Source organism: Lacerta agilis, chromosome Z (assembly GCF_009819535.1).
Source record: "Lacerta agilis isolate rLacAgi1 chromosome Z, rLacAgi1.pri, whole genome shotgun sequence".
Taxonomy (NCBI): domain Eukaryota; kingdom Metazoa; phylum Chordata; class Lepidosauria; order Squamata; family Lacertidae; genus Lacerta; species Lacerta agilis.
In genome coordinates this window covers 26,125,871-26,144,674 of record NC_046331.1, presented here as the reverse complement: position 1 = coordinate 26,144,674, position 18,804 = coordinate 26,125,871, and the positions used below count along the sequence as shown (strand labels likewise).

At 44.0% G+C, this 18,804-nt stretch overlaps 1 protein-coding gene across 1 annotated transcript; it reads right to left on the bottom strand.

Annotated features, from left to right (window-relative positions):
* Positions 1 to 9,566: 9,566 nt before the first annotated feature.
* On the bottom strand, positions 9,567 to 15,992 carry LOC117040309 (putative P2Y purinoceptor 10). The gene is made up of 2 exons (XM_033138004.1): positions 15,592 to 15,992; positions 9,567 to 10,724 (listed from the first exon to the last, which is right to left on the bottom strand). The coding sequence occupies exon 2, from the start codon at positions 10,702 to 10,704 to the stop codon at positions 9,604 to 9,606; it is 1,101 nt and encodes a 366-aa protein (XP_032993895.1). The 5' UTR covers positions 10,705 to 10,724; positions 15,592 to 15,992; the 3' UTR covers positions 9,567 to 9,603.
* Positions 15,993 to 18,804: the final 2,812 nt, after the last annotated feature.

The following is an 18,804-nucleotide window of genomic DNA, read 5'->3' as shown; positions in this document are numbered from 1 at the left end:
CTACCTACCTACCTATGTATCATCTATCGTCTATCAATCTATCCATCATCTGTGCATCTGGGTAGGAACATAAGAAAAAGCTGCTGGATGAAGCCAATGGCCCATCTAGTGCTGTATCCTGTTCTCACAGTGGCCAAAGAGAAGTCTATGAGGAAAATGGAAGCAGGATTCGAGCACAAGAGCACTCTCCCCTCCAATGGTTTCTAGCAACTGGGCTGCATATGTTTGGGGAGCTGCATTTCTATTACTTAAAGGTTGTGATGCTTTGTAACTGAATTGTCTAAATGTTGCGATATTGTGAGATGCGTTGATGAGGGGGGCTTCCTATGGAAAGTCAGTACACAAATGAATGATGATGGGGATGATGACAGTGTGTGTGTGTGTGTGTGTGTGTGTGTGTGTGTGTGTGTGTGTGTGTAAACTCACCCACCCATTGCCATTAGCGCCTTGTGCCTGTAGGAACAAGCCTTTCTTCTTCAAGAGTCAGCTTTCATATTAAAAAACAAGGGTCACTTTGCATTCATTACTGCTGCCCCCAAATGGTATATTGGGTGCCGTTTTGTTTGGAAATGCATTGTGGTTTCTGTTTTGTGTCGCCTGTGGGGGGCTTGTAGCCGGGGCTGCTACAACAAACAGCTGCACAAGCCTTTGGGAGGCAGAGGCCTGAGAGGGCATCAGAGGAGGGAGGAAAGGAAAGAGGGACAGAGGCCAGTGTTGCCAGCGGCAACTCTCACCATCATTCAAGGCCAGGCACACTACTAGTTGAAAACCACTGCAATAGAATGTTAAGAGATACATTGTAGCAAGGCTCACAGCAGGGAGTGGTTTCTATTGCCTATAAAAACTGAATACTTTAACTTTACTGTTAAACCAAATAAAGCTTGTATTTCTCACCAAAGCCTTGTATAACACCATTTGCTATTGTACAAATCTTTTTTTTTTTTTTGAACTTGTAGGTCGTTTGTGCCCAGTGCATTATGAGAAAACTAATATCGGCCATGATTCCCCAAGCATGAGACCGCAGGGGAAGTGTCTGAAGGGTTTTTCTTAGATGCTTTGGGCAAAAACCAGTATATGTATTGATAAAGTCTCACAAATAACCCCACAAAAAATGCCAGCCCACCTGCTTGTCTACACGTGGCAGTATACCTGTAAGTAACATCAACAACCAGAGAAAACAAAGAACTAGCCTTGATGTTGCTGGTAAACTGCTGATATCAATAATTAATATTAAGAATGTATAGTAGAACAGGTTTTTGTAACTGTACATGTTAAGCGTTGTTGAGGGATAGTATTGGGTCAGAATGGTTTGATTTTGTAATGCATATGAATAAGAAAATGAATAGTATAATGCTGTCTTCTCACTGTGTTGCTTTGTGGAACTTATAGGTGGTTTGGTTTGGTTATTTGCTGTAGTAACATTAAGAATAATAACAACATTTGTTATCTTTCTACTGCATTTTGTAGAATATTTTCTTGTGTGACATCTGCTGTGCCTATTAGTCTCTGAGTTTTATCTATGCTTTAAATAATTTTCAGAATTCTGTTTATGTTTTCAGTTCATTTCTTTTCCTGTTTCCATGAAATACACACATACACACAAAGTGTTCATAGGACTGCACCCCTCATATGGCAAGATTGTTTCACTTCTCTTTTCTAAGGAATATTTGGCTACAACCTTATGCTCTTTGGAATAAGTCCCATCAAACACAGTGAGCTTACTCCATCCAAAAGGCTGCTCTGAAAGTTTTTTGGTCTAGTGATTTCATTTGCCCTCTGAGATATTTTCTGGGGGAGGGGGGGGCTATTCCTCAGTGTCAGAGCACCTGCTTTGCATGCACAAGGTCCCAGGTTCAATCTTTGGCTTCTCCATTTTGTTTTCTTTTTAAAAAAGCAGGAAGGAGGTGATAGAGAAAACCTCTGCCTGAGATCTTAGTGAGATGCTGCCAAGCAGAGTGAAGAGAACTAAGCTAGATGCTCATATAACCTGCAGTATCTTCATCTAAAGAAGTGTTTTTGTTCTCATCTGAGGTATCTACCTAGATTCATCTTTTCACAAATATTGGAAAATTGAAACAGAGTAGTTCACTAACCTTAGTTGTCTAAAAGATCTTGTCCAGTTCTCTGCGTGGGGGTCAGCATAAGCCCGCAGCCAGTGCAGTTGTTACTGTTCTTTTCTTAACTCAGAGCCAAAGAGCATCCTTTTCAAGATGTCACGTGATGCTTTTATTCATTCCGGAGAACAGAAGCAAACCACATGAGGACGATGGAGAGAGCAGCAGCAGCAGCAAGTTGAGTGATCACGTTTGAAACTATCTTGTTACAGGCCCAGCAGTTAGCCTGATTCGGGTTCTCTGTAAATGAAGTGAGCAGACGGCAGACACTGGCTCAACATTAGCTGACTCCACTTTGATTAACAGATTCCATTACTGCAGATATGGAATCTGAGGACACATGCTATTGAATGTTTAGAGATGCTGCTGCATTCATCTTACCATTTTGCTTTGCCTGCCTCAAACACAGGTTGCACATTGAACTTCCAGGTATGGAGACCTATTTCTGTTCAGCCCACTCTTGGCCATTGTGCTCTCCAGCCAATAAGCATCAAGCTGGTCAGTTGGATACCCCAGGCAGGCAGATGGCACTGCCTCAAAGTTGGGCCCAGCCCAAGCCACCACAAATCACACTGTCCTAAATGCTCCATGTCTTCCTTCTCCCTAACACCACACCATGGGCAAATAAATACGGTATTATTGCCAGAGTGCAAGGATCTGGGGACAAGGCACTTTCCTCCAGAGCAGATTTCAGAAAGATTTTTTTAGGAACTTAGTATTGTGGGATATGTGAAAGTTGGACAAGACAGAGTTATTATCCTAATTATTATTACATTTATTTATTACCCACCCTTCATCCTAAAGTCCCAGTTAAACCTGATGGCCAGACCTGACTTAGCACATCATTGGAGCTTCCTGGAGGGATGGCCTTATTCAGGGGTCAGCAACCTTTTCCAGGAGGGGGCTGGTCCACTGTCCCCCAGACCTTGTGGGGGGCCGGACTATATTTTGGAGGGAAAAAATGAATGAATTCCTATGCCCCACAAATAACCCAGAGATGCATTTTAAATAAAAGGACACATTCTACTCATGCAAAACATGCTGATTCCTGACTGTCCACAGGCCAGATTGAGAAGGTGATTGGGCCACATCCGGTCCCTGGGCCTTAGGTTGCCTACCCCTGGCCTTATTTATTCCCTAGGAAAATTGTAGATCCCAAAAGCTAGCAGGTCACACTCAGCTTTTGTGTGTGTGTGTGTGTGTGTGTGTGTGTGTGTGAAAGAGAGAAGGATCTCCTCATCCTACTTAGGATGGAAAAGCTTCACCAATGGACACTGATTTGCATTAAAAATGCAGGTGCTAAATGATGTATATATATAGATGTAAATTTAGAAACAATTGCTATAATTTAAAGAGAAATCCAGTGATTTCACCCTAGTGGGGAAGACTGAGGGTAGCTGAACTTGTGAGCCTGTTTAGTATGCTGATCTGGTGTTCCGGGTTGATGGGGCACTTTAAGGCCTCTGCTGTCACTTCTTCCAGCTCTTGATCTTTAAACTGGACTATGACCAGACAGTCCTTGAGAAAATGGTGGCTGGTGCCCACTGGTAGGGCAGAAAGCAGGGAGACCAATACCTGGAGAAGCCGTGGAGAAGCCGGAGCCAATGGCAGGAGGAGTCAACTGATGCTAGCCCCCCCCCCATCATCTTCCCTATTGGGTTCTTCAGTGCCAACACTTAGAATAAGTAAGAGGAGGAAGGCGAGGGCTGGTGCCACCACTGGACCAATGTAAGAAAAAAAGGAGGCAGGTGGGAGCTGACTGGAGATAGAACAAGGGATTATGGGTGTAATGGCCAAAATCTGTATTTTATTTTATCTTTTGAGGTGTGTATGCTTACATGTAATTTTCACTTAATTGCATTATTTTCATTTTTCAGCTTTGTTTCTGTATGTCATCAAATTCACAGAAATGAGGTTTTTCTGCATAAGCTGAAAATGGTATCTATATTGATATTATTATGAACATAAGAGGCTGTAAAAGTTATCTACTTTCCCCTCATGGGCTGCAACCTATCACCAAATCCAGAATTAGCATCATCAATGAGGACTTTACTCACCGCTCTCCCATTCCCTAAACCCTCTCACTAGTTGGTTAGAGTGTGGTGCTGATAATGGCAAGGTTGCAGGTTCAATCCCCATATGGGACAGCTGCATTGCAGGGGGTTGGACACGGTGATCCTCAGAGTCCCTTCCAACTCTATCCAACTTCAAATATCTCAAGGGCTTCCACATGGAAGATGGAGCAGGCTTCTCCTGCTCTGGAGAGTAAGACCTGAACCAATGGATTCAAGTTACAAGAGAGGAGATTCTGACTCAACATCAGGAAGAAGTTTCTGACAGTAAGAACTGTTTGACAGTGAAATGAACTCCTCCAGAAGGCGATGGACTCTCCTTCACTGGTGATTTTAAAGCAGAGGTTCTATGGACATCTGTCATGGATGCTTTAGTTGAGCTTTCAGCATTTCATGGGGTTGGACTAGATGACTCACAGGATCCCTTCCAACTCAATAGTTCAATGATTCTGATTTCTCTTTTCCTTCTCTCTCTTGAACAATGTAAAACAGAACCAGCACTACTATATTCATCCAATGTAACAGTTAACTGTAACAGTCAAGCTTTTCCATGTTGTCTGTTAAAAAGCTCAGTAAAAATATTTGGGGGCAGGGAGGGAAGTAATGTGTTTCCACTGACATGGATCAGCTTTTGGAGTCATTCTTTGCTTTCATTTAATGAATTTCCCCAGAACTGGAACGGCTTATTCTGCCCCATCATCTGTAATGAATTATTTTATGTGATTTCTTTTGAACTGTTGATGATTGCTCTCAAGGGCTATTAAAGGTTCATTTGGCTAATAAGTGTAATTCTATTTGCATCTACTCCAAAGTAAAGCACATTGTTCTCAATGGCGCCTGCTCCCAAATAAGTGAATATTGGATTACAGCCTAAGATGTTTTGATTAGAGGTGGGTCAAAAGTTCCAACTGAAATCTCTTTAGGCCAGGGGTCTGCAACCTTTAAGACCAAAAGAGCCACTTGGACCCGTTTCAGAAGGGAAAAAAAAACTGGGAGCCGCAAAACCATTGCGACATTTAAAACAAATATAACACTGCATTTTATTTTTTAAAATCCGATTTAAATTTTAAAAAAATCTGATTTAAATAAAAAAATCCGATTTAAATAAAAAAAATCCATTAAAAAAAAATCATTCATTTTTATCCACCCTGGGGACCACTACCAGGTCACAGCCTGATCCAAGGTGGGTTGCAACAGCATACAAATATTTGATTTGTTGTTGTTTTTTTAAAAAAAATGAGTCCTCAACTGCACACTTGTGTTAAATGTTTGTCCCATGTCTTATTGAAGACTGCTGGCTTTTACAATAATCTTAGTGTCTTTTACCCTTAATATTCCAGACCAGAGGCTATGTTCACCTCTTCCAACCTCCTCTCTTGCTAAATAAAGCACAGAATTGCACCAGAGAAGCCTGTGATGTTTGTGCTGACTTGCATACAGGTGGCTGTAGTAGTTCGTAGTGTTAAAACCTTTTTAGGGGAGTTCCCTGCCCCCTTAATGACAATGGTGATAGATTTTGCACATGAACACAGATCCAAGTTAGGACTCCTCTCTTCCACGCCAACAGGTGATTTGTCAAGGCTCCCCTAACACACACTCAGGACAGAGGAAAAACTGCAAAACGTCTCGGCCTTGCTCCGGGGCGGAGAGAGACGCGCGCCCGCGAGAGCGCGGTCTGAGGCTGCGAGCGGAACCAGGAGCGAAGGAGGCAGCGGCAGGGAAACAGGCGCCGCTTCCTTGACCATTTTTAAAAAGAGGGCTTCCCCCCTCGCCCGCCACCCGCCGCCCCTGGCCCAGCCCGCAGCTGCCTACCTCGTCGTCGCCTCGACGCAGCAGCCAGCAGCCTTCCGAGAGGAACCGCGGCCAGCCCTCCCCCGCGGTCCCACGACCCAGCCGAAGAGTCCTGGCCTCCAGTGCCCATGCGGGGACACGTCTGAAGGCCCCCTTCCTGCCCCCATCCCGTCCCGCCTCCCAGCTGCCTCTGGATGCCGCGGGGTCCCACATACCCGCCGACCCCGGAGCTCCCCTGTCCGCCCCAAGGCCGCCTCCCACGCTAGGAAGACTCCCGGAGCTGGGCAGGGTTGGTCCCGCCAGGCAGGACCGGGGGGCGGCCTCTCCCATGGGCGCCTGCTTCGGAGGCGGAGGCGGGGTCATCAAAGTTCCCCCTCCCGCTCGCCCAGCTCCATCTCTTCCCGAAGGAGCGTGCGCGCCTCAGGCGCGCTCCCCGCCAGAGCCCTCGGCTGAGCTGCACCACCTCTACTGCGTCCCCACCGCCTCCGAGCCCCGCTGTTCAAGGCCAGGTGATCCTGGGTACGCCCCTGAGCAGCGCCCTCAGCCTCCGGAGGGCGGGCCGCCGGCCAGCTGGAGGGCGGTCGCTGCCAGCTGGAGAAGTGGGCAGGCGTATCCGCCCCGGAGCACCGGAGCCGCGGCAGCCGTGTAAAAGAGCCGCATGCGGCTCCGGAGCCGCAGGTTGCTGACCCCCGCTTTAGGCAATATAGTGGGGTCTGGGACTGATGAAAAGGGGAGGGTGCAGAGAGAAAGATGCCATGGGTTTCTGTGGTCCACATAAATTACTCCAGATTTTGAGTGCTGTTGTGCTCCGTTCTGCTTGCTGACTTCCCAACCACGGAGCTCTGCCCCTGTCCCAAAGAGTTCTCACCTTTCACCTGATGTAGCAGGGCTCTGCTCATGTTCACTTCTTGTCCACTCGGAGGCCATTCTTTCCATTCTTTCTCAGGTCCCGATCCAAGCCTCCAATGAAGAAACAGACCTCCCAGAGCGTGGAGAAATCTTGGAAACAGATGGAGCCCCCAACTCAGGCATTTACCTGAAATATCTTAATATCCAGGGAGAAATCTCATCTTTCCTGGTTCATAATGACCGACTTGAGAGTAAGGAAGAGATCTTTATTGAGGAAGAGAATGTGGCATGGTAGCATCCGAACTGCATATGTAAAGGGTTAACTACAAGAGCTGTAGAACTCTGTGATGTCATACGCCTGAGGCAGTTATGGCAGTTGGTACAGTTACGGCAGTTAGTTGAACAGTCTAAACAGTTAGAGAAGCAGGTATGAACTGTTGTGCTGCTGTCAGTTTCATATATGGAAGATGTTTTAGCAACCTAAGTATCGCCTCCCTGCATTATATATTTAATCTTTAACTGCAAGTTCACTAAGTAAAAGTCATATGTTATTTAAACTTTAAAAGAAAATGTCTTGCATTGTTTTTTATAGGAGGAAAAAGAGACCCAATTAAAGGGTCAAAAGACCCAGGGCTGTTTTCTGCATTCTCTGCAAATGGGAACTAGAGTCATAATTCCCACAGAGAAGAAGTGAAGAGTCATTGTAGCTGCTATGATCAGACTAGATGGCAGGTGATGCTAGCCAGGCTAAGAAGCAGCAGTCCAAGTTAAAGGAGTCTAAGATCAGGCCAAGGAATTCAGAACTGCACCCATTCGGTTACCTGAAATAAATTCATGGAATTCAGAATTTCTGAAAAATGAAGGCAGCACATTTTGGCCAGAGAATGGAGTTCTGACGGTGTAGAGAGGCACTTCTGGTTCAATACTGTTAATAGTGCTACTGCTTCGTGGTAATGCTTCATCTTTCAACTAGAATCTAGATGTCTCTGTTTGGTTGTATTAGGGCTAATGCTGAAGCCCTCATGTACAAATAGTTAGGAAATGACTCCGTTGGGGCACCTAGTGGCAGCACAGAGCACTGCCTTGTAAAGGGTATTTAGAACAGCATCGTGAAGAATAGAAAAAGAAAGCATTATTATTGAGAGGATACACTTTTAAACAAACAATTCTGTGTAGTTGCATGCAGTATTGGGGTATCTACTGCATACACTGGCTGTGTAAATGGACACTTAGAGCTTTTCCATATGTGAATGTCCAAAATTGCCAACAACTGTAAGCAACTGCTTCAACTTAGCCAGGAGTAAATAATTTCTCAAAGCTTATCTATGTTGGGAAGGCAGCACAAGGGTTGGAGGGTGTGTGCGGAATACTCTCCAACATCCTGGGGACCAAAATCAGGCACTCATTTTTTGGTCCCAAGCTTTTGTGCATGCATGAAAGCACAAGACAAAAGATGCTCATTTTTTCAGTCTTGCGGGACCTAAAAATAAGCATCTTTTGCTCTGGCATACCCCCAGCTGACTATCAAAAGAGTGACTATCTTTTGGTCCAGTGCTCTGGTGAGAGCCGGCTGATTCACACCAGAGCACTGGAACAAAAAAAAAAGGGACATTCTGGGATCCAATCAGAAGCTAGGACTGCCTTCTGTAATTCCAGGATGTCCAGCTTAAAACAGGACAGTTGAAGGGGTATGGGGGCATTAAATTTTGACCTCACTCCCCTGCACCATGCAACAAGGCAGTATGTGGTCCACACCTCTGCACTGAAGTACTCTTGGTATGAAAAGTTGGGTTGCCCTGAACTAGTACATGAGACAAATAGATATAACAATGCATATAACTGTACAAAATACTTATGTACTGCATGGAAATTGTGTCTTTCATATATATCAGATGTACAATATAAGCAAACTTTGCACATAATTTTGAATTTATTTAGTATGAATTAAATAATAATAATCTCACATTGCACAAACAGCTCCGACATATATGAGCACTGTATACCAGAGGCAGTGTGAGGAAATCTCAATCAGGTCATCAACACCAAATTCCATGTATAAAACAGATTCCCCCTCCATCTTTAATTTGCATTCCTCCTTCATTGGGAGGGAAGCTTCTTGGCAGTGGCTCTTTTATTTTCCCATCATTCTCCAGACAGCACATCATTCTGGAGAGGAAAAAAGGCAGCTGCTGTTTTGTTTGTGGACACCATCCATCTCATGCCCTGCCCCGGGCAAAGTCTTATCCTGACCTGGAAGCAATAATGCTTCTAAATACTGGTTGCTGGAAATCATGGTGGGTGGGTTGAGAGTGCTCTTGTGCTTGTGTCCTGCTTGTGCGATTCCCTCAGGCATCTGGTTGGCCACTGTGAGGATCCTGGAATAGATGGGCCATTGGCCTGATCCAGCAGGGCTCTTATTATGCTATTATGTCTCTATCTACTCTTTGAGGTTGGGGAAAGCTATGGCTGCCCTGAATGGGTGGAGTTAATGCAGAACACTTCACTGCCTCGAGTCTGCTGCACTTTATAACCCCAGTGGCAGCAGCACACAGATTATTGTTCCCAATTCTGGCAGGTTCTAAAAATGACTGGTTAATATTTATATCATATGACTGCTCTCAAGCCATCAGTGATTAATTATCAGAGACAGAACTTTCATGTCACTCAGCAACAACTCAGATGCAATACTTTTTCAATGTTGCCCGTTCAGACATTCAGCTGAGTGTGAAGTGCTGAGAAGCAAGTGAAGTACAACCCATGTGTAAACCATCCCTTAGCTAACAAGAGAGAGGAGATTCCATGCCATCATGTGGCCTAAGAGTCCAAAAGTATGCCATTAAGACATTTTTATTTTTGTTATCCGCCTTGCTTTTCAGCTCAACTTCAGAGGTTCTGCTGCTGCTGCTGTCAAGACTGTTGAGGCAGCTCAAGGGGGGAGCACTGCTGCACTTGAACCTTTCCCGGAACTCTGATGTCATGAAGTAGTAGAGAATTGGATCAAGACAACAATTGAGGCTTGCGAGGCACAAAGAAATGGGATGGAAATATAAAGCTCTACGCCGTACAGAACAGTCTGTGACCATGTTTTGTTTCACCATCATAAATATAGGGAAATTTACATGATATGGTGTGAAACATATGAAAAACACAGCTGCGCACCCTAAGATCATGTGCCAAGCTTTCTGCTTCTCATTGGTGTGTTGCAAAGGACTGTGGGGCTCCTGCAGGGATTGCCTCATTTTCCAAGTGCAGTAAATGACTATCACAACAGGGGCCACAAATGCACAGAATTCAGCTACAATCACCAGAGTGATTGAGGCTCCCATAGACAACCGCTGAACTTCGAGATCAGCAAAGCAGATGTCGGTATTGTTTGATAAGCGAGGACTCCTCAGGATTGGGAGAGGTAAGCAAGCAGCCCCAACCACAGTCCATATGGCAGCACTTATGGCCACATCATACCTGCACTTCCAGTCCTTGGCTTTGAAAGGGTGAAGTAGGAAGAAGTACCTTTGGATGCTGATGCAGGTGAGAAAGCAGATACTGGCATACATGTTGAGGTATTTCAGGTAGAAGCAGAGCTGGCAAAGGAAGCCCCCAAAAGGCCAGCTGTGGTTGATGTAGTAATACATCCGTAAGGGCAAAGAGACGACGTGGGTCAGGTCAGCTACAGTCAAATTCATCATGAAAACTAATGCTTTGCTCTTCTTCTTGATGAAGTGGCACAAAACCCAAAGGGCAATGCTGTTTCCCAGGAGACCCGGAACAAAGATGATGATGTAGATGATTGCATACAAAGAGGCCTGGAAATGCATTGGAGGGCCAGGACAATTTTCTGATGAATGGTTGTTCAACATCTTGATCAGGTCAGTGGCCATACAGGCTGATCAGAAGATACCTGTTAAGAAGATGATTGTTTTTTGAGAAAGAGATTTATGTTGCAGCATTAAACACACATACTCAGTACTAGATCAAGACATTTTGACAGCCGAGGAACAATAGTCAAATGACATCCTCATGCAGATTCACTAGGCATTCACTTTCACCAGTTGACATGGAAGTGCAGTTTCCTTCACGTCAGTAAGCTGCATTGACAGAATCACCAGAAAAACCAATTTAGAAGGAGGAACTAAAAGTATTTTCATCAAAGCAACTAAAGTCCTCTTAATGTCAAGGGTGTGGTGGTGGCACTGGCTACAGACTTTTTATAATATACTTCTTCAAATGAGCCTGCCTTAAATAATCTCCCTTCCTGTCTGATGACTCTGAGATTGTGTCATCATTCTCCACCCTGAGTTATAATATTTGGAAAGCACTGGGAAAGCACATACAGTAGCAGGAAACTAAAAGCATGAGACTCTTGATCTCAGGGTTGTGGGTTTGCGCCCCACATTGAGTGAAAGCTTCCTGAATTGCAGGGGGTTGGACTAGATAATCTTTGTGGTTCCTTCCAGCTCTACAATTCTATGATTCCATGATTCAAGTTGGGTGAAGGGTAGGGGCAATTCTGTCAATTCTGGTTTCTCTCAGTACCTTGTTTTTCAACTCTTAAGTTCAGTCCTCCCCAAACTCCACATCAGTTTTTTGTCATTTTTATTATTACTATTGTTATTAAAAATCCTCTTGAGAATATATCCCAGTGATAAAGAATCTTTTTCCACCCAAGAGCTGCATTCCAAAACATCTGGAGGGAACTAGTTCAGGGAAGGTTAGGAAAAAGTATAAATGAGAGCATGTGAATGAAAGCATGGAAACATACTTAGATCAGAGGTGGCTAATTTGTGATCCTCCATAGCTTGTTGGACTATAAGTTCCATTATCCCTAGCCATTGGCTATGCTGGCTGGGGTTGATGGCACTCAGGGGCGGAGGAAGGTGCCCGACTACCCGGGGCGGCAAACCCGGAAGCACCCAGGGGCGTGGTTCGCTCCCAGCATGCACGCTGCACATGCGTGCTGGGAGTGCCGCGCTTGCCGGCAGTGTGCAGTGCTCTGTAGCGGCATGCTGCCAGCAGGCGAGCCCCAAGCAAGCCCATCCGGGGCTTGCCCACCAGCAGCGGCTGGGAGTGGCTCACTGCCAGCGGGTGAGCCCTGGATGGGCTTGCTCGGGGCCCGCCAGTGGCACGCAGCACTCCGTAGCGCTGCACCGCCAGCAGGAAAGCCCCAAACAAGCCCGTCTGGGGCTGGCCCACCGGCAGAGCGCCGCTCCCAGTTTGCAGGCTGTGCCTGCATGCTGGGAGCGGCTCGCTGCGAGGGGGTGAGCCCCAGATGGGCTTGCTCGCGGCCCACCAGCAGTGCGCAGTGCTCCATAGCGGTGCAGCGCCGGCAGGAGAGCCCTGAGCAAGCCTGTCCAGGACTGGCCCGCCGGCAGTGTGCTGCCTTACAAGTTGCCGCGGCGCCGGTCACTTATGATGGCGGGCGCAAGTGGCCGGCACCCCTTCCGTGTGGTGGCGCGGCAACTTTTAAGGCTGCAGCGTGCGAACAGTTTGCGCATTGCAGCCTTTTTATAGTTGCCGCGCAGCACACGCCAGCGCCAATTGCGGTGTGGGGCCCGCCCTGAGAGTATCACTCCCCGGGTGGTACCCAGGGCGGCCCGCCCTCACCGCCCCCTTGCTCCACCCCTGATGGCACTTGTAGTCCAAGGCATTGGAAAGCCAACAGGTTGGGTAAGACTGCAGTTGGGCATGGGAACTAAGGGTCAAAGGTTTCAGAGAGAATCTGAGTAGGCAGTACATGACAAGAGCATTGTATCCTCCAAAAGCTGACGGCTCTCACTGTCACCTGAATCATCTGCCCCTAACTCAGGTCCTGGAAAGACTGCCTTCTCATAATCTCAGTTCATGGACAATAGGAGGATCGAGGTTGTTGCTACAAAACGCATGAAGAAGCAAGGTTTTGTAAATACTCCCTAAGAAGGAAAGTATTTTCTAAAAGAGAGATTATTTTGGTCTCCAAATCTGTTGGTGGCTACTTTTCTACTTGTAGCTTCTGTTTCGTTTCCTCCTTGAAAATGTTTGCAGAATTAAAGATTACAGATAGTGGTTAAAGGCAGTTCATGCAGTGGTGCATGTGCTCAATATACAGGAGGAAGCCTCGAGCTTCATGTGGTTTCTATGCAACAAGTTGTAGCTTTGCATGCAGAAAGTCCCAGGTTCAATTCCCAGCATCTCCAGCTAGAGATGGGATAAAACTGCTTGCCCCAAACTTTGGAGAGCTACTGCAAACCAGTGGAGATAATACTGAGCTTAATGGTCTGAATTATTACAAGGCTTTCCAATCCCCTCCCCAATTTTGCAAACAGTGGGCATATCCTGTACATTTAAAGCAGTATTAGACCACTTTAACAGGCATTGCTTCCGCCAAATAATCCTGGGAAAAGGTGCTGAGAGTTGTTAGGAGGCCCCAATTTCTCTTGCAGAGCAACAATTCTCAGAGTTTCTTGGCAAGAGGGATGGCTGTTAAATCACTCCATAGCCAACATTGCCAGAAAGTGGCATTTGAGAGTATAGATGGATGAGTGTGAATTTCAGTATCTGTGTGGTCCCTATGACCCTAAAGAACCAGTAACAAAAATAGTTGTAATAACCAACTGGGAATAGGGGAGAAATTAAATTCATTTTACACTTAAAGATGAATCACTCTCATTTGCACTTTCCAAAGCGATATGTTTGGAATCCAAACTGAAATGCATTCTTCCTTCAAAATTAGTGCTTCTCTGCATTTCACAATGCAGTTCCCCTGCCAAGTAATGCTTACCCAAAGTGTGAATAAAAATGCATATATTCCTGAGAATAAAATAAAAATGCATTATATTAGGCGAAATCCCTTTGCAAAAATGGGTATATTAGGCAAAATCACACACAGCGCTTATATTAGGGGAAACTCCTTTGTTAAAAAATGCATACAACCATGTGTATATTAGGAGAAATTCAATGGTGAATATTCATAAGCATTTAAAAAAACCCACACAAAGTGATGTGGAAATGTGGAAAACTGAAGACTGCAAAATGAGAAGCTGAGAGAAACTGACAGATTTGCCCATCCCTATAGTAAATAAAAACCAACAAGGATATTTCTCTCTCCTCTTCCTGCTCCGCCCCCCTTGTTCCCTTGAATATGGGCACACTCCTCATTTTTCATTCCTGTGGGTTTTTGTGTGGTTAAAAACTTTCCTTTTCACAGCAATATGAACTCTGAAGCTTCAGCGTTTTGATCCTTTTAACAACACATGGAAACATGTGTCATCGTATCCCCCCACCCGTCCACAGCTCATTTTCCAGACCCTAGCCACACCAAACTGAAGGCTACTCGTAACTAGAGATGGGTGTCTGGGGAGACTAGCAGTGCCAAGAATCAAATGCGTCCTTCAGGAGGGAGTAGACAGCAATAATAATGGCTGAGGGCTTTCTCAGAGTATCATTTCCTAAAGCTTTTGAGTGAAGAGGATCAAATGAGATAGGTTGGGGTTTTTTTTGGTATGCATGGTAATTATTATTACTTCCCAAACCTCTGCAAGTCATTGCTCAGCAACAATAGGAAGCTATCTTATACCATGAGACCATCAGTCTATCCAGTTCAGTATTGCCCACATGGACTGGGAAAGTCTTTCAGACAGAGAAACATTCCTAGACTTACATGGACATGCTAGAGATTGAACATGGGACCTTCTGTATGCAAAGATGGTGGTCTGCCACTAAACAAAGACCCCCTTCCCACAGATTTCTGGGACATGGTCCCATAGATGTGTGTCTAAGACTGTAACTATAGACTTTAAATAATGCCACTGGCAGGAAAATATCAAACCAGAATTAAAAGTAATCATTTCAGTATAATGTGCTATCCCCCTCTGATACAAAATAAACAAAAGTGAGAATCATTTATTGTCTCCAATACAAACAGCTGTTGTAAAAGCATCTTTCTAAAAAAAAAAAAATGTGCCTATTTATTATTCTATAAAGTTACACTTACCCTTCAAAGTATCTGCTATGTTAAGTAAGTCTTAAATGCTTCTGGCTTATGCATATCTTAAAAACAAGAAAGTTTTAGGAAATGGCAAAGCATCATGATCAACAAAAAATCATTGTAAGGCATCATTAGTGCCTTACGGAGGGGAGAATCAGCCACATGGATCAGTAAGATTCGTTCAACCAAGCAAGTGGTTTGTAATTTAGATTTCTGTACTGTATGGCATGATTTTGTATCCCACACCAATGAAAAGAAGGCCTATCAACACCTTTATGAACCTTTTATTCAACTCTAAAAGCAAGTCTAAGTTATGCATAGTGTTAGACAACAATCTTGAACTGTACAGAGGTGATGTACTCAGGACGGGAAAGACAAATAAATATTTATACAAGGCTTTAAGTCTATTGCTAGACCTTACTGTGTCTGAGCAATGCTTTGTACCTCTCTATGGTTATTGTTTAAATATTATTATGTATGTAGTGCTTGTTGCTTAATAATAAAAATAGTTTTTAAATTGTTTTTTCCTAGGTTGAAATCATTTTCCCTTTAAAAAGCATGCAGTCAATCCATCAACACTATGGCTTACAGCAGATCCAGAACAACTCCGCTGAATTTGATAAAACTTCATTCTGGGAAAATATGCCTTAGTCTGCAGTTTCATGTGCTGACCCCTAGCCATGTGTACATAAATGTAAGGACCATTGGTTTCCAGGGAATTTGATTTGGCTACAAGTTAAGTATGCCCAGGACTGTAGCCTTAGCTGTGCCAAAGGAAGCATGCTTTTAAAAGACCCTCCCTTACCTCACTGTAGTTTCCATTCATTCTTTGACACGGTAGCAACCACAGGAAGAAAAGCAAGCGCCTTTGGGGTTTCTTTTGAGCAGATGCATCTTTTGAGCTTTATAGCAGCACCGTTTCCACCACGATCCAGATTTCTTTACAGGATCACGAGTTCTAAAACCGTCTTGAGGAATTGGGTAGAAGTGCTAGTGGTGCTCGAAGACGGGAGCTATGACTGTACTAAAGGAAATCCTGTATTTTGTTTCTCCTCCTCACTTAAAAAAAGTCGCTCACACAACACAGCTTTTGGAGTCGAAACAAATCAACAGATGACATCACAGTGATATGTTTGCCAGTAGAGGAGTAGTTTAGCTGCTGGCTTTCTATGCATTCCTACTTCTTTGCATTCACATCCAGTTCTACATACTGCTTGTATTTTTCTGTTACCAGCTTGGTGTGGTGTAGTTGCCAAGCAGAGGTTGTATCCTATGTTAGTCATACTTGGATCAGACCCACACTAAAATTAATTCAGACACGTTAATTCCAGTGAGTCCACCCAGAGTAGAATTTAGCTGGACAGACCCAAGAGGAACTATTTTTGTTTGTTTGTTTTAAATTCCATGGTTGTACCCTGCCCTGATGCCATGCGGTAATAAAGAACGGATGAAAGATACTGTGTTTGTTGAAGAAGCTGATTTGTATCATATAATCATAGAGTTTGAAGGGACCACAAAGCTCCTCTTATCCATCCCCCTGTAGTGCAAGATATTTTTGCCCAATGTGGAACTCAAACCCACAGCCCTGAGATACCGACTGAGCCATGTCATTTCTGTTTTGCTCATTGTTTATGTTTTTTCTTTGATCAATAAAGCCTTTGAAGAAGAAAAAAGTGGTTAATGGTTTTTTAAAAAATAAATAAATAACAAAATAAATAAATACATTAATAAATAAATGACTGGTAAGTTTAAATTTCAACAAGTCCAAGCTTTAGCTATCCTTAAGACAGTGTTCCTTCAGCCTATTTTTCATTTCTCAATCAGTATTATTATAATAGAGAATAATAATTAAAAAGTGATGCCTCTGAAAGGGTTTGTATTAATGGTAGCAAAAAATGTGTGAAGGGAGTTAGCATTTTATGTTTGAAATGTGCTGGAGGAGTGTGACAATTAGTCATTAGCATGAGTTGAGTCACACTTCTGCTGGGTCATTTTTCAACAGTAGTACTTTATAGGGTGATGGTTCATGCCAATGCTACCATATCAAGCAGTTTTACAGCAACTGGATCCCATTAATGTACACACCCCTTTCATGCAGTAATTAATTGCTACATCATCAAAGTTCACACCAAGAACAAACTTAGTTGGTCTCTAAGGTGCTACTGGAAGGAATATTTTTTTTTTTATTTGTTTTGACTACGGCAGACCAACATGGCTACCTACCTGTAACTGAAGAGAATGTTTAAGTTAACCTTTGTGAAAAATCCAGAAGCTTTCTTGCTAGGCATTTCAGCTCAAGATTTGCCAAAAGAGAAGGGGGAAAAAAAACCTTTTTATGTATGCTACAACTGCAGCTAGGATTTTGCTAGCACAAAGATAGAAGAGTGTTGAAATACCAACTAAAGAAGAATGGCAAGAAAAATTGATGGAATACTTTGAAAGGGCAAAATTAATGGAAAGACTTCAAGACAAGGACAATAGAGACTTTAAGAAAGACTGGGAACCATTTATGTTATATCTACAGAATCAGTGTAAAGAAATGGACTCACTTGAAGGGTTTGATTAAACACTTGCAACTAACAAAACTAACAAAACAAATGTAGAAATAGAAATAGGTGGTTAGAATGATAAGAGAATAATAATAATTATTTTTAAAAAATATTAAAGACTAAGAAATAACCAATAAGCAAGGAGAGACAACATGTCAAAAAGCCAGAAAAGGTAGTTGAGGGAAGTCATGGTGGGGTTGGATTTTTTTTTGGGGGGGGGGGGAATTTATACTCTATTTTGCTTTCTTATTTGAAATAATGATTGTGATGGTGATAAAATTGTAAAACTCAATAAAATCATTTAAATAAAAATAAAAGCTCTGGTTTAGGGTTTCAGCTTGGATGATGTTGGATGAAGGAAGGTTGTGGCATTTTGCAAGAGGCTTGAAAAGTGGTGGAGAAGAGAGGTTGGCAGAACTATTGGAGGGCTGGCTGCAGTGGACTTTGGGCTCTCAAATTTCGGCGGTGTCCTGTGTGACACTAAAAGTTGGCGCACGCGCGCGCGCACACACACACACACTTCTTGTTCTCCATTCTGCAGCATCATTGTGGCATATCCTGCAGCAGAGTGCCCAGTGCAACTGCACCATTCACGCTACCCTAAAACCACCTTTCTTGGCTGGAGCAGGCAGCAACAAAGGGACTTGCAGTATGGCTGGTTCCTCTGTTTGAAACCTAATCCTGCTGCTCCTAAGAGAGGAGCAAAGACTCATCTTGAGATGTGAATGCTCTGAACCCTCTCTCCACTGTAGACACAGGTTGTATATACTCAAACCATACATCCTAAAGTCACCATATATCTGCCGTGCCCAGAAACATGAACCGTGGGTAAGCGCCAAGACCCTGAAATCTCACACTACTCAGAGACTGAAGAGGCATTTTACAGTATCAATATAAGAGGCCTATGGGAACACAGTAACAAAAGGGGTACTGGGTCCCCACAAAACTTCATTGGAGACCCAAGACCCCAGCAAGGATTCCTGCCCTTGCTGTAAACAAAACTGAGCTGGAAGCATAAGGCAGGAACCAAGTGTTCCTCTGTGTTCCTAGCTAGAAGCATTTTAAATGTGTGAGTATCTGTATCAGAATGTGAATGCTCCTTCTCATTTTGCACTTCCTTTCCAGTAAAAAATGTGCAGCCTCAATGAGTTTCATTTCTGTCTCTGTACATTGCAATTACACAGGCTAATTGCTGGTGTTGTTTCCCACGCAACAGATTCAAGGAACCCGTTTTTTCTCAACTATTTTCTGCAATGTGAGGAGGTTAACAAAGTTTATTGTTGGACACATGGCTGATGCTTTCAGCTAACTTACACAGGGATTCCAGAATTGTTTTAAGGGAGGGTGATGCAGGCCAATATTAAATTATGCAGGGTGGTGGCTTTGTCCTCTGCTCACTCCACTTGCCCACCCCCCACCCACACCCCCACTAACTCTCCAGAGGTCCTCCTTCCTATCCCTCACAATTA

Excerpts from the sequence above, each read along its gene's own strand:
- LOC117040309 (XM_033138004.1), bottom strand. The coding sequence starts at position 10,704 with ATGGCCACTGACCTGATCAAGATGTTGAACAACCATTCATCAGAAAAT.